General features: G+C 37.1%; 1 protein-coding gene across 14 annotated transcripts; it reads left to right on the forward strand.

The window, feature by feature from the left end:
- The first annotated feature begins 653 nt into the window (after positions 1-653).
- LOC122306678 (histone-lysine N-methyltransferase SUVR5-like) lies at positions 654-15298 on the forward strand. Of its 14 annotated transcripts, none has more exons than XM_043119182.1 (13): positions 654-958; positions 3805-3888; positions 4055-4657; positions 5224-5526; positions 5676-5786; positions 7926-8036; positions 8333-11146; positions 11545-11706; positions 12547-12663; positions 12728-12831; positions 12923-13060; positions 14435-14522; positions 14874-15298. In XM_043119182.1, exons 2-13 carry the CDS (start codon positions 3829-3831, stop codon positions 14979-14981), a joined length of 4719 nt encoding a protein of 1572 aa, XP_042975116.1. In that variant the 5' UTR covers positions 654-958; positions 3805-3828; the 3' UTR covers positions 14982-15298. The 14 variants fall into 14 exon arrangements, 13 of the variants coding, with proteins under 13 accessions (XP_042975116.1, XP_042975169.1, XP_042975109.1 ...); XM_043119235.1 differs by having other exon boundaries at positions 4111-4657; XM_043119175.1 differs by having other exon boundaries at positions 3808-3888.
- Positions 15299-16004: the final 706 nt, after the last annotated feature.

Below are 16004 nucleotides of genomic sequence, written 5' to 3' on the forward strand. Positions count from 1 at the left end.
CCTCCCTCCAAGCATCTGGAAATACCTAAAGCCTAATCGATTAACACAAATCTAAACAGCAAAGAAAAAATAAAAACGAAACAAAAAAGCTAAATTCCAAAGGAAAAAGGGAAGTGCCTTGACATGCAGATTAGACGACACCTAAAAATAAAATAAAAAAACATGAACAGTGTGTTTTTAAAATGTATTTTTTATTTTTATCTCGGCAAATATGATATTTATAGATAAATTAACGGATACAAAATATAAGTTGAATAGAATAGGAGTCCCTTGCACTCTTCTTAAAACTAACATACATTACAACAAAAAAAAAAAAAAAATTATCGAAATCAAAAGATTAACTCCCACTCAATTCTCATAAAAGAGATGTTGTTTTTTGTGTTTATATAAAGTATTATCTATACATATAATCTTTTTTATAATATTTTATATATAATAATGTTGTTTTATAAGTTATTTAAAAAATAAATATTTTATAAAAATACTCATCAATTGAAATATAATAATATGAAAAAATAGTAAAGAAACTGTACCTTAATCATTTTCTTTTATATTAATATTAGTTTGTATTCTTTTAAATTGGCCAATTGGGTGTAGCTGACTGTTTCTCTCTCCACCAGATTGAAATTAAAGACCCACTTTCGTCGTACCCCACAGGCCACAACCACACACGTCTCTCTTTCATTGTTTGTTTCTTCTCTAATATCTCTGCCTCTGTTTACCCCCCTTTCTTTTTTGGTGACACGGGCACTGGACCTCAACCTCCCCTGACCTCAACCAAACCACAAACACACCCTACAGGCTACATTACCCTGGGGATTTGAGAGCCGTATTTCAGACAAAATTAAATACAAAAAACATAGGAAAAAACAAAGATTTTTCATCCCTCCCATCCACCCACCTCATTGCCTGTGGCCTCCGTGCAAAAAACTCATGTCCACACACTACACTATTAAAGGTACGTACTAACATTAGCCACTTCCCCGCCACCTCTCCATTTTTTTTTTTTTTTGTCAGTTTATCTATCTGTTAGTTCTAAGCATAGGGCTTTAGGGCATGTCAATTGGCATGCATGTATACTTATGTATATGTTGTTTGCATATGTTACATCTCACAGTGTCCATGTTTTTTTATCTTGTGACCTAACTACCTGATGTCTCCAATTTATTGATCAATAGCTCTGCAAAACCTCAATTAAAGCGGAACCCGTCTTCAATTCTACATTCTAATTAGGGATTTCTTCGACATTGACGTGTTATATTTGTTACTTTTATTTTTTTGATCTGGATAGACATTTCTGGTCCGGGTCTGTTATAGGTGTTCACGATCCAGGGCTCTTGTTTTTCTTTTTCTTTTTACTGTGGCCAACAAGTGACAAGAATTTGGGGTTTTAAAGCCTTTTTGGTTTTTGGGTATGTGGAATCTGGGATTCTAGCCAGAATGATTCACTGAGACTCGTTCGCTAATGTTGTTGAGTGGGTGTTGCACTTGGGAGGGGTTGTGATCTTTTCGAAGAATTCTCATTCTTATTCTTGTATAAACTTTGTTGATTAATTCAATTGACTATGATCAAATGGGTTCTCGTGTCGTTTATCTCCGATTAAATTGACGGCTTTGGCCAAACAAATTCGGCTGTTTTGAGTTTCAAAAAAGAAAAAGAAAAAGAAAAGTGAATTCAATTCTTGGCGCAAAGGGTTTTTTTTTTTTGGTTCAGAAACAAGTTATTAATGCATAATAAATTAGCGTATACATCCTATGACCATTACCTATGAATAAATAAATAAATTAGCATCGAGCCTCTTGCTGTAAAAATCTATGGGAAGTTATTTCTCAGAATATGTATATTTAAACAATTTATAAATTTCATGTTTGGAGATGATTAACATTTTTCTTACTTTTTGGGTGATTCAGCGGGAGTACCTTTATGTTTAGTAGAAATATTACAGTTCGATATTTTGTTATTTTATTTGTAACTCTAATTTTTTGCTCTGCCCATCCTAATCCATTCAAATTAATAACACGGGAGGATATAAATAACTCAATGAAAATTCTATGGATATATACTAATCTAATTGGTTACATGAATTTTTTTATTAACAAGTTATTGTTAATTTTTCAATTGACGATTATATAATTTAGGTATAATTTCTTAGCATTTAGCATTTTATATTTTTGCATTTGAATTTCAATAATTATATATATTGGTGAAGCACTTGGTTTGGGTTTGGATTGTTTCAATAAATGTGGAGATTAGGCTTGTTATAAATAAATCTATACTTGGTATTTCTAACACCTTCCTAATAATCAAAGGAGAGAGAGGAAAACAAAACTCTTGAGTGTGAACCTTAATTATATGTCACAATATACCATTGAAGTTTAAGTAACATTGTAATCTCAGGACAGGTTATTTCTCTTCCAAGTATGTCATCTTGGTTCTAATGTGGACGATTGAATTGATCTTTACCGAGTTTATTTTTTCCAGTTGAACAGACTGGGTTTCATTTTGTCAAGTGAAATGATATCTGGTAGCTTGCTAGTGTTTGGGATCGTATGTTGACCGACTTGTACATATTTAAACTTTGGAAATTTACAAACTTGCGAACTAACATGGGATTTAGATTTTTTCAACACCAGGAATAATTTGGAAACAAGAAGGTCAACCGAGAAATTTGATAATGATTGGGGAAGAGAAAATATTAAGAATGAACTTGGCAAGAAAAATTATTTGCAATTAAGTTGCTCAAACAACTCTTTATGGTGCTTGTGACTTTTACTAGTTATGGCATTGCATTGCATCTGTTAATAGTTTTATGAATTGAGAATGCAAGTAGTGATTGACAATAGTTGTACAAGTTATGCGACACTGACGCGAAAAAAATAAATCATGATTTTCTAATCTGAAACTTCTTTTATTCAAATGCGTTTATAAAATTGACAAGAATAGAATTCTCAATAACCATTGCCATGTATGATGTTTTATCTAATGCTCCGGATTTAGTTTGTGAGGGTGGTGAATGAGATCTCACATTGCCGGGTTTAAAACGAATTATTTTGTGGTGCATTTAGAGGGAAAGGAACGACAGGAGCTTTGAAGATCTGGAATGCTTAATAGAAGAACTCATAAATTTCTTTTTAAAACATTATTTCTTTGAGCTATAGCTGTATATTTTAATGGAGTTAGTTTTCATGAGTTTCTTGTACTTATCCTCATTGGTGTTTTCTCTTGTTTATATTCTGTGTACTTGGGATATGCAAACTTTATATGACGAAGGCATGCGATTGTCTTGCCTCTTTCTATGTTCTGATAAAATTTGCTTCTTATTAAAAAATTTAAAAGAAGAAGAAGATTCCAAGGGCTCCCATTGTAACCTTGAACAATCCTTTTGGATTATAAATCCATATGTGCCTTGAGTTTTCCTTGGATCGTAACAAATGAAGCCCTTGGAATTCTTATAAAGTGCAATGACTTCTTGCCCCCACAATTTCAAGATTTTCAAGATTTCTCCTATCTCCAACCAGAAGTATGGGATTTAAGCAGTGCTATTCACAATGGTATGGCTTTGTCAAGAATTAAAGGTAGTAGATATTGTAATTTCCCAAATTTTGTATAAGAGGGGGGCAAATGGAATGATACATAATATTTCAATTCATTGGGCTGATTTGAATTGGGGGGAATGGGGAGTAGATCTCTAATATGCACTTCGAGCTTGAAAGATTGCACAGCTAGTTGGAATCCTTCATTTGCCTTGTTCTTTACTCCCTGAAATCTCATCCCTTCTTAATATGTGGAAGTATTTGTTTCAGCAGCGTTGGCATCACATCCACATTATGTCTCTGGTACCATGGCAGAAGGGATCTCCAGCTGCACCATGGACTATTTCATATATTGTCAGTCCATGTCTGGATACATTGGTTTTGTAGTATTGATGTGTAATAGTTTTTTCTTATGATCATTTTGTAACTACAACACTACACTCTTTACATATTGCACATGTGGGACAGAAGCGTGCTCTAAATTGAGGATTAACTTTGTCCTTCACTTGTGTTTTGTCAGTTTACTCTTCTACACTTGTCTGACTCTTTATATTGGGTTGAGCTTTATTTGACCAGAGAGGTGAGTTGGGGCGTAATCAGTGAGATCGGAATCATCATATGGCATTACAAATCTCAGTCTAAAATCATGGAAGTGCTTCCTTATTCTGGTGTCCAATATGTTGGAGAATCTGATTGTGCCCAGCAGAGTTCAGGAACGACTTCTACTCATGATAATGAATCTAAATGCCTCGAGAATGGAAAGCAAGTTCAAGTGGCAGATGGTCGACAGGAGGACTTAAATGTGGAAGGGTCTCGAGTGGCAAAAAAAGATGAAGGTCTTGGGACATTTGATGAATTGCCTTCTCCAGAAGGCCACTGCCGTGGAGCTCCATATTGTGATTGTCAGTTGGAGGGTCAAAATTTATCTTGTGGTTCCCATGATTTTGAAGTTGATGATGTAAATGCACAGAATCGCAGCTTGAAACCTTGCAGAGTCTCTGAGAGCTCTCATATAATTGTGCATACCATTGAAGGTGAATTGCCAAACAACAGGGAGGAGGGGTCTTCTCTTTCAGAGCCCACGTGGTTAGAAGGGGATGAATCAGTGGCACTGTGGGTCAAGGTAACTGTTAACTTCTCTCACTTTTCAAGTTTGGCATTGAAAATCATGCAATGTTACTCAGTCTCATGTTTTGCAGGCACGAGTAAGGTTTTTGTCTATTGCATGCTTGTCCTTTTTTTTTATATTAGATAATTATGACTGTGCATTGAGAAATTATGTGGAATTGGAAAATTAAAAAAATGATGCATCAACCCCTCCTATGTTGCCTTTCCCAATCTAATAAATAACATGGACCAAGCCAACTCACCCTGCTGGGACTTTCAGGGTTGACCGTTCTGATCTCTTGGAAGTTTCATTTGGTTTTTCTAATATAAACTGAAAATTTAGTATGTCAGTCCACTCTAATGGGACTACCTCTGTGATCTTCCTAACTATCCTTTTCTCCCCACCCACCATCTATTTGGGAATGTGCCTGAATTTTGTCACCATGACGTTCCAGGTCCTTGCTATTTTCCATTTTTTTTTTCTTCCTTTGTTACTTTCTAATTTTTTTATGTGCCATAGGAAGATTAAAACACGGGCTGATTTTATCTCATATCAATGCTTCTATGTTTTCCCAAGTATAGTGGAGAGGAAAGTGGCAGGCAGGAATCAGATGCTCGAGGGCTGACTGGCCGTTGGCTACTTTAAAAGCAAAGCCAACACATGACAGGAAGAAGTATTTGGTGATATTTTTTCCACACACAAGAAATTATTCATGGGCAGATATGCTACTTGTCCGTCCAATAGATGAATTTCCTCAGCCTATTGCATATAAGACATATAAAGTAGGATTAAAAATGGTTAAAGATTTAACTGTTGCACGCCGATTTATTATGCAAAAACTGGCTGTTGGCATGCTGAATATCGTTGACCAATTTCATGCTGAGGTACGTGATTTGGTGTTCTCATTTTTGTTTTTGTGTGGTTTACATTTTTTTTTTTTTTCATTTATTTGATGGAAATTTTTGTGTTTCTCAGCCTCTTAAATTTCTATCTTTCTGTAGTTCTTTTTAGAGATCTGCTGAAACTTGTGTAGGCTTTGATAGAGACTGCTCGCGATGTGAGGATCTGGAAGGAGTTTGCTATGGAAGCATCCCGTTGTACGTGTTATTCTGAACTTGGAAGAATGCTTTTGAAGCTGCAGAAGGTAAACTCCTGTTCTTGTTGATAGTTTAGGAAGTTGGCTCGAAATCTACCCATTTCTGCAATGAAATAGGATTAAGCAATTATCTGTGGTGTAGTGAATATAACATAAGGTGCAAGCTTAATGCTGGAAGAGATTGAATAGTGCTATCCAAATGAAAGAAGTATTATATAAATATTATTTAAAAAATAGGTCAATGTCTTTATTCATTTTGCGTGTATATCTTTGTGTGCATGTGGAGAATTAATCTCAATCACGAGGCATTTAAAGTACCAACCTCCGATATTGATTAGAGGTGAAGGGTATGTATGAGAATGAAGACACTTATCTTTGGATAGATTGAGTATTAATAAAAGAAAGGGGCCCCTCCAACATGAACCCTAATATGCCTTTGATAGATAAACCTAACCTGCCACAAGATTTACTTACCAAAGTGAAAAAGAAATCTAATACCAAGTTGAAATCTACATGAGCTCCTTGTATTTAAACAACTTGTATCACCTTCATTCTTTAGTCTATATTATATCTGGAATTTCTGTTCACTTATTTTTTTATCATCATTTTGTTGGCTATTTACTCAATTTATTTTTAGTATAGGAAGTCTCACACTTCTGGGATCCATCAGTTTGCCTTATATGTTAAGTTTTAAATGATATACATCTTATTTTTAATTCACATTTCACCTTGCTCTTCTTACAAATTGATAATTGTTATGATTTTCATGTCCCTTTTTACTATGGATTCTCAGATGCCTCTTGAAAAGTTATCAGGCACTTGAATACTAGTGCTAGTTGAACTGCTGGTTGGTGGAGATTCTTTTAATAGATTTTGTAATGCTCTCTATCTGTTGCCTCCCCTTCTCTCTCTCCTTGTTCATTTGTGATTGACACAGTGACTGGAGAGGTTACAAAAGAGGCAAGATGTGAGGGATGGAGACAATGCTAAAAAGTTGTTTCTTGCAGTTATTTGCAACTGGATATTACATTTCCTAGTGATTTTGCTAGATTATGAAAAATTTTCTAGATACTTGTCTTGTTAGAGCCGTATATTGACTGATTGATTTGGAAATATAATCTTCCAAGCTTCTGACCTGACAGAAGTCAGAAGCCAAAATTATCTTCCCGATCTCCCAGCATTCTAAAGCAAACAAAGTTCTGAACCAAAGGTCAAACTATCACCCCCTTCAGTGCCAGATTTGGTCTTGGTCAATGCCGACATCCTCTGCTAGCATCCCAACTACCATGTCCATGATTAGCTTTAATGCATGCCTTACACAAGGTTAAGATTGGGAATCCCAAAATGATTTATCTAACATTGTATTTGCACTTTTACATGAATGTAAATAATGCACGCCAGGCGCATGGATCAATCATAAATAGGGAATGGGAAACTCTAAGAAGAGGAAGGGTAGGCGATTAGGGTTTGTCTTAACAACACATAAATATTGTTAATCTATCGGGTCCGGACAGAATTTGAATTCCATGTATTATCTTCTATCTTCCACCTTGATGGAAGTCAGAATTTAGCTGGGTCCTTTAGCACCTGAGATGACACATATCGAAAGTTGACATGTGTTGGAAATTGATGCTGGGTTGGATTGGTTCAGCACCTACAGAAAAATGAACTCCCTAGTACCTGTCAAGGATAGACAATCCCTATGAGTTTAGGACTCTGATTCCGATTGTGCTAGACCTTAAAGTAAATTCTCAAATGCCATTAAATGAAAGGCTTCCTTAGTGATTGCTGATTTCTAATCCCTGCACCTGCCTCTGAAATGATTTTCATTGTTTTGTTGATTTTATATGGCTAGTATTCCTGTTATGGCTGTATGCTGGTGTTGGAGACTTCAATTGAACCATGGAATGGCCATTTTGGCTACTATTCTTCTCAGCAGCTGCTTCGAAGTCCTGTTCTGACAGCTTATCTTACGACTTATAATGTTTTTTGTTGTTGCTATTATCTCTAACACAAATGAAATTTGAGTGATATTCTCTGTCTTTTGTTTGAATGAATGATTTACATGACCCGGGCCTACCAAACTTCCATGTGTTACAGTAATCTTTATGATACTGTTCTTGATATGTAGCAGTCTTTCCCATCACTTGTTTTGGTTGACATGGAAGTGTTGCCTCTTCTGCACAGATGATACTTCAGCATTACATAAATTCTTACTGGCTACAACATGATTTTCACTCTTGGGCACAAGGATGTGAGAATGCACATAGTGCTGAATCCATTGAAAAGCTGAAGGAGGTATGTAACATTTTTTCTTGTCCCTTCTGTTATACAGTCTTATATTGCTCAAGGTACTCATCATCCTGCCTATCTGACTTCATTTGAAAGTTTTGGTTAATGTTTTCTATTTTTATGAAGTGAATTATGTCTTTTCTTCTCAACCCACCTAGAGACAAGCTGAATGAAGATACCATAACTGGCTTCCTCGTCTCATCTGTGATAATAAAAATGGACCCTTAGGTTCTTGAAATAGTATAAAATTGAAGTGTTTTCTCAGGATTTTCTCTGATTCTTTTGTTCCTTCTTTGGTTCAGGATTTGTTTGATTTTATTTTGTGGAAAGAAGTTAACTCTCTCTGGGATTCACCTGTGCAACCCACATTGGGTTCTGAGTGGAAAACCTGGAAGCATGAAGTTATGAAATGGTTTTCAACAGCTCATCCAGTATCCAGTGCCAGAGACGTGCAGCTGCAAACAAGTGATGATCTCTTGAACACAAATCTCCAACTTAGCAAGAAGAGGCCAAAGCTTGAAGTTCGTCGTGCAGAGCCACATGCTTTTGCGGTGGAAACATTTGTATCTGATCAAGCAATAACTCTTGAGATTGACTCTGCATATTCTAATGGTCAAGATGCTGTAAGTGCTGCTACATCAGCATCACAACACTGTAAAGGGGACAAGATAAAGGAGATAGCTTCTCCTATAGGTACACCTAGTTTTGTGGTTAATAAATGGGACAACGTTGTAGTTGAACCTGAAAATTCTGAGTTAATTCAAACCAAAGATATGGAGTTGACACCTGTTAATGAAGTGGCTGCTACTGAATCCTTGGAACCTGGGAGTAAGAACCGACAATGCATCGCTTTTATAGAAGCTAAGGGAAGGCAATGTGTGAGGTGGGCAAACGATGGTGATGTTTACTGCTGTGTGCATTTGTCTTCTCGGTTCATAGGTAGCTCTGCTCAAGCAGGAAGAACTGCCTCGGTTGGTAACCCGATGTGTGAAGGTACCACTGTTCTTGGTACTAGATGTAAGCATCGGTCTCTATACGGCTCCTCATTCTGTAAGAAACACAGACCTCAAAATGAATCGAAAGGGACATTAAATTTCCCAGAGATGCTTAAGAGAAAGCATGAGGAGGACCTTCCCAGTTCAGAAACCACAGAACGCAAAGAAATGGCATATATGGGAGAAGTTGAAAGTCCCCTTCAAGTGGATCCAATCTCAGTCATGGCAGTTGATGCCTTCCATGGAAGGAACAGCTTAACTGAAAAGCCTGAGCATCCTGGCAAGGATTACAATGGAACAGAGAAGCTGCACTGCATAAGCTACTACCTGCCCGATAATCTCAATCCATGTCTGGAAAGTCCAAGGCACCATTCATTATACTGTGAGAAACACCTTCCCAGCTGGCTTAAACGTGCAAGGAATGGTAAGGATAGAATTATATCAAAAGAAGTGTTCGTAGATCTTTTGAGGAAATGTTGTTCACAAGAGCAAAGGTTGTGGTTGCATCAAGCGTGTGAGCTTTTCTACAAGCTCTTTAAAAGTATTTTATCCCTGAGAAACCCAGTGCCTAGGGAGGTTCAATTTCAGTGGGCCATATCTGAAGCCTCTAAAGATTTTAGCATTGGCAATTTCTTTACAAAGTTGGTTTACCATGAGATAGAGAGACTCAGAAAGATTTGGGGCTTCAGTGCTGATGAAATTGTGCAAGTTTCCACCTCTATCATGGAAGAACAGGTGGTGTTGCCAATGGCAGTCGATGATAGTCATGATGATGACAATGCTATTAGGTGCAAAATCTGCTCAGAGGAGTTTCTTGACAATGAAGCACTTGGTAGCCACTGGATGGACATTCATATAAAGGAAGCACAATGGCTGTTCAGAGGTTATGCTTGTGCCATCTGCCTTGATTCCTTTACTAGTAAGAAAGTCCTGGAAACACATGTGCAAGAGAGACACCATGTGGAATTTGTGGAACAATGCATGCTTCTCCAGTGTATTCCTTGTGGAAGCCATTTTGGGAACACTGAAGAGTTATGGTTGCATGTCCTTTCAGTTCATCCTGTTGATTTCATGCCATTAAAAGCTGGTCAACAGCGTAATCTGCCTGGTGGTGAGGATTCTCCACAGAAATCTGAGCTCTACAATACAGCTCCTGTGGAGAATAACACTGAGAATCTAGGGTGTTTCCAAAAGTTTATTTGCAGGTTTTGTGGGTTGAAGTTTGATTTACTACCTGATCTTGGCCGTCACCATCAAGCTGCTCATATGGGGCCAAGTTTGGTCAGCTCTCACCCCTCAAGGAGGGGGATACGTTATTATGCTTATAGATTAAAATCTGGAAGACTCAGCCGTCCTAGATTTAAAAAAGGTCTAGCAGCAGCATCACATAGAATCAGGAACAGAGCCAATGCCAGTATGAAGAAACACATTCAGGCATCAAAGTCCCTAAGCACTGTAGGGGTAACTTTACAGCCTCATGTAACTGAGACAGCAAGTCTTGGTAGATTGACAGAATCCCACTGCTCTGCAGTTGCAAAGATTTTGTTTTCTGAATCTCAGAAAACCAAACCTCGGCCTAACAACCTTGATATTTTATCTATTGCTCGTTCTGCTTGCTGCAAGGTCAGTCTTGTAGCATCCCTGGAAGGGAAGTATGGTGTATTGCCAGAACATTTGTATCTGAAGGCAGCCAAGCTCTGCAGTGAGCATAACATTCAAGTTGACTGGCACCAAGAGGGGTTTATATGTCCTAAAGGTTGTAAGGCATTCAAGGACCCAGACTCGCTGTCTCCGCTGTTGCCTTTTCCATGCGACTCTGTGAAGTACGAAGCTGCACAACAATTAGATCCAGTTAATGATGAGTGGGATGTGGACGAGTGCCATTATATTGTTGACTTCCACCATTTGGGACAGAAGTCCATGCAAAAGGCAGCTGTCTTGTGTAATGATATAAGCTTTGGGCAGGAACCAGTTCCAGTAGCCTGCATTGCCAATGAGGGTGTCTTGGATTCTATACACATCCGCAAAGATGGCTCTGATTGCCCAAATGTGATGCCTTGGGAAAGCTTCACATATGTTATGAAGCTGTTTCAAGATCAATCTGCTGGTCGCGATACAGAGGTAGCTTTATCTGGAGATATTAATCCACGATCTAATGCCATGTAGTTGATCTTAGATTATGTTTATATGAATTGTATTATTGTAGTTCCCAATTTTTTATGCATGTTATTGTCACCTGTTTCAAAAATTAAACTTGAGAGATGCCTAGTCCAATTCTCATAAGTTGGAGATACATGTTAAATGACCTGATCGACAGTTTACTTTATAACTTCGCATGCAATCTCCCTATGCACATTCTCATCTCCCCCTTTGTTTCTCCTTACTTCTTTCTCTCTCTGACACACAAATTCACAAATTTATGTGTGTGCACAATAAGCAAGATGTCTGCATATTTCTATATCCTTGTTTTGTTGAATGATTTTATTTTATTTTTTGTTTTTGTTTCCTTCTCTTTGTAGAGCTTACAATTGGGTTGTGCCTGCCCAAATTCAACATGCTATCCTGAAGGATGTGATCATGTATATCTCTTCGATAATGACTATGATGAGGCAAAAGACATTTATGGGAAACTCATGCACGACAGGTTCCCATATGATGAGAAAGGCCGGATCATCTTGGAGGTAGTGTATTTTGATTCACCATCAATTACCCTTGTCATCTCTCTCCCTCTCTCTCTTTATTTGGATGGGATTTTTTTCATTGGCCACATATGATATCAACACGTCCCTTTGCTGCAAGAAACCTAATATTTACTTTAATGATTTCAGCTAGCTATTGCCTGTTCTTGTTTTAGACAGACACGGCTGTTATTTCTGCCTTTAATTTGCTTGGCATGCACTAAACCTTATTGTTCTTTTGATCCCATTAGGGGAAACTGTATAGAAAGCTACTTAGTAAATCTTGGATTCACTAAGGGGATGCTTGGGGAATGAGATGAGATGAGAAATCTGTGAATAGTAGTGAAATGGTTTGTGAATAGTAGTAAAATGGTTTGAGTTATGATATTTTATGGGGTTTTGGAAAAGGAGATAGAAAAAGTTGGATAAAAATATTATAAAGTTAAAATATTTTAAGCATATAATTTTTAATATTATATTTGTTTTGGGATTTGAAAAAGTAGAATAGTTTTCTGTATTTTGTTTGAAAGTTTGGCAAAGTTGTAATGATTATTTTGAAAAAGTTGTAATGATTAGTTTGAAAGTGTTTGTGTTTGAATGATGTTTGGGAAGGAAATGAGATGGGATGAAAAATATTACTAAACATCCCCTAAGAATGTATTTTCCCATACAAGACTTTTGCTGGAAAGATATACGACCTATATGATTGGCCATAGATTGCACTTTTAAATGACAAGCAGTTTGGGCTGTTATTTGGACTTGCTTGTTCATAATCTTCTTTACACACTTTTTTTTCTTGGTTACGTCTGCTTAAGAATTTTGTGTTTTCACAAAACTCTGCAGGAGGGTTACCTTGTTTATGAATGCAATCATATGTGTAGTTGCAGTAGAACCTGTCCTAATAGGGTTTTACAGAATGGAGTAAGAGTGAAGCTGGAAGTCTTCAAAACGGAGAAAAAGGTATTATTATCATTGTTATATTATTTTAATGTCCATATTAAATTCTCTCTGTGTTGATTCTCAGGGATGGGGACTCAGGGCAGGTGAAGTAATCCTGCGTGGCACATTTGTATGTGAGTACATTGGGGAGGTCTTGGATGAGAAGGAAGCAAACAAGAGGCGGCACAGGTTTCACATTCTCCTGATAGGTGCAGCTTTTGTTTACTCTATGCTACACCTTGTGCTATACATTTTGAATGGACCCTTGTGGTATTTTCAGGTATAGGAAAGAGGGTTGCGGCTATCTGTATGACATTGATGCTCATTTCAATGACGTGAACAGATTGATTGAAGAACAGGTCCGATATGTGATTGATGCCACAAAATATGGAAATGTTTCCCGGTTCATCAATCACAGGTGAGAAAAGTGTTCCTGACTGAGGATTTTTTAAGTGATTCTCTAGTTCAATTGGATTTTACTCGGGCCATATATGCAACCCTCTAAGCCAAATCTATTGGTGGGCTACCATTTCTCTTTTGTTTTTCTGGAAGTAGCTAATGTAAGCAAGTTTTTAATCAAGTCTACAATCTGCAGCTATTTTACCATCTATATTTCCTCTGTAGGATAATAAATTGTGACATATGCTAGTAGTTTTTCTGAGTCTAAGAGCCACCGATAAAAGAATATGTGAGACCGCCATTAGCTTGTAGGATTTGGAAATTTGATACCACAAGTGTAACTATACCTGCACCACTACCAATATTAGCCTATTATATCGTTGTTTGCACAGTTTATGTAAGAGGTTATTTTGTTGCGAAATCAATCAATTTAAGATATAATGATGGAATTTTTTTTATATCAAACAAGATTTTCGTAAGTTTTCTGTCCCATAATGGTGTTGCCGGATCATATTATATGATAATTTCTTAGTAAGTTTTCTCTGCCACTGCCACCATGCCATCACCATTGTCAGCATTGCACCTCTGCACCACCACTATGCAGAACGTTCACCTCTCTCTCTCTCTCTCTCTCTCTCTCTCTCTCTCTCTCAAAGCATGTAAAGGCACACAGACACAAACACATGCAAAAATAGTTCCTCTAGCCACTTGGAGCTCAGCATTTTTACTTGAAATAATAATTTTTATTTGTTGGAATCTTCTTTGAAATAAATATATGGATTTCACTTTTCTGAATTGATATACCCCACGTGTTAAGAAGCTTTAAACAAGCTTTCACTTGCTATTTACCTACCTTTCTTCTATAATATATTCAATTCCAGAGTACATCCAGTCTTTTGAGTAGCAAATGAATTTTGTTTTCAATTAGTGAAGCATTGCTTGATTATAAATATGAATATTTATCATTTTTATTTATTGATACCTTTTTTTATTTTCCAAGTGCTATCATCATATGTTCAAGGTTCTTTCCTGTGGCTCGTGTAACTGCCAACACTTTTCCCGATAACATAATTATTTGAACTTCAGTTTTCAACTTTTTGGTGGTGTCCAAACAGTATATTCCTATGTTAACTCAGATCCAATTACAAAAGAACTGGAGTTGGATTGCAATTTGAAGATTCTCTCCCAATTTAACGCACCAATCAGACCCTTTAGGAAAGTAATGGCCTGAGACTAATTAGTGGACAGGTTTTTGTGTGACCAATTGGCGTGATGAGGCTGAATAAAAAATAAATATAAAAATAGAAATGAAAGTCTTTCTTGGTTTTTTTCCTTTTATCAGCTATTAGGTGTGCTGAACCTCTTATGTACTCATGAAATCTGCTATTTGTAGCTGCTTGCCAAATCTTGTGAGTTACCAAGTTCTTGTGGAAAGCATGGATGGTCAGCGTGCACACATAGGTCTTTATGCAAGTCGTGATGTAAGAAAATTTCTCCCTGTTTTTTCCTATGATGTTTTTCCACATGCTGATATTTGGGATGACCCAGCAAATATGTTTTCCATTATGGTTTTCAAGATGATAGCTTCTGTTGTATGGAAAAAGTTATTTCCTTGGAGGCCTTTGCATGGTCCTGTCCTGACACTTGGCTCGATTTCCACCAAGACACTGCAAATTCATCCTTCCCAAGCATTTATGGACATGCGTGCTATACGCTTTCCCTTGAGCAATGGCACTCAAATGAAACTTGCATGCTAGTATCATTGAAGTAGTGTGCGTGCCAGTGGAGGCCACTGCCAATTTTTAAATTGTGTTTTACTATTTTATGAGCAGATAGCTTTGGGCGAAGAACTGACATTCAACTATCGGTATGAGCTGCTCCCTGGAGAAGGATATCCATGTCACTGTGGAGCTTCCAACTGTCGGGGCCGCCTTTATTAAAACTTCAATGTGGTCTGCCAATCCAGTCTAGACAATCCTGTGCTTAAAATTCTATTGCTGGGAATGGGAGAATCTGAGATGGGAACATCAATCCAATTACCAACTGGCCCGCCCACTCACCAACATTCTTATTGAGGTTTTGTCTTAACTTCAGATCCTGCATAACATAGCGTCCTACCTTTCCCTTTTGTAGATAATAGCCTAAGCTAATTGTATACATCTTTCTATGAATGAACGAGGATGACACCTCATTTTGTTTTTCATTCTTTTATTTGGCATATTGTTTTCATTTGTTAGCGAGTTGTAATGTTTCTTCTTATGGAGTGCATGAATGGTGAAATGTTTAATTTAATTTCATTCTGGCAAATATTTTTCTAGGAGGAAATTATACTTTTAACCCTCAAACTACCAGCTAGATCTTAATCAGTGTACAAATTCTAAAAAATTGGTTGTTTTGGGGTGCAATTTGAAACTTTTCTTAGGTGATGGTTTATAGGTGAAAATTTCACCCTTTGTTTTTTTTGTTTTGTTTTGTTTTTGTTTTTTTTTTTTTTTGTACTTCAAAATTTCTTAGGCTTCTCATAAATGTTTAGACTAGTCAATTGCATGTCTAGATCCTCATATATGAGAGGTGAGGACGTAGCATCCACCAAATCAAACCCACTTGTATTTCATTGTAAGGGCAATTCTCACGAGTCACGATACCAACTGTTAGAAAATGTCAGAACTGCAGTCACCAAAAGAAAAACAAAGACATCCACTGAAGCCATATTACTTTATTTGCTGCACACGCACACGTGTGGGGTCACGGAGGAAACCAAGTCCTCATGTTTGATTTAAGAAGGATCAGCCTCAGGGCATGGACCATGCTCACGTGGGCTTTGCATGGCAACTTACGAAAAATCTAAACAATTGCAGACATGAGAAACCACTTTTGGCAGCTTTGCTCAATACAGTCTGCCATATGCAGTTAAAGAACTCACTCTTCTTGTGCACGAAAAAGCCTGTTTAGTTTTATGTTTT

The sequence above is a fragment of the Carya illinoinensis genome, chromosome 1, assembly GCF_018687715.1.
Source record: "Carya illinoinensis cultivar Pawnee chromosome 1, C.illinoinensisPawnee_v1, whole genome shotgun sequence".
NCBI lineage: Eukaryota > Viridiplantae > Streptophyta > Magnoliopsida > Fagales > Juglandaceae > Carya > Carya illinoinensis.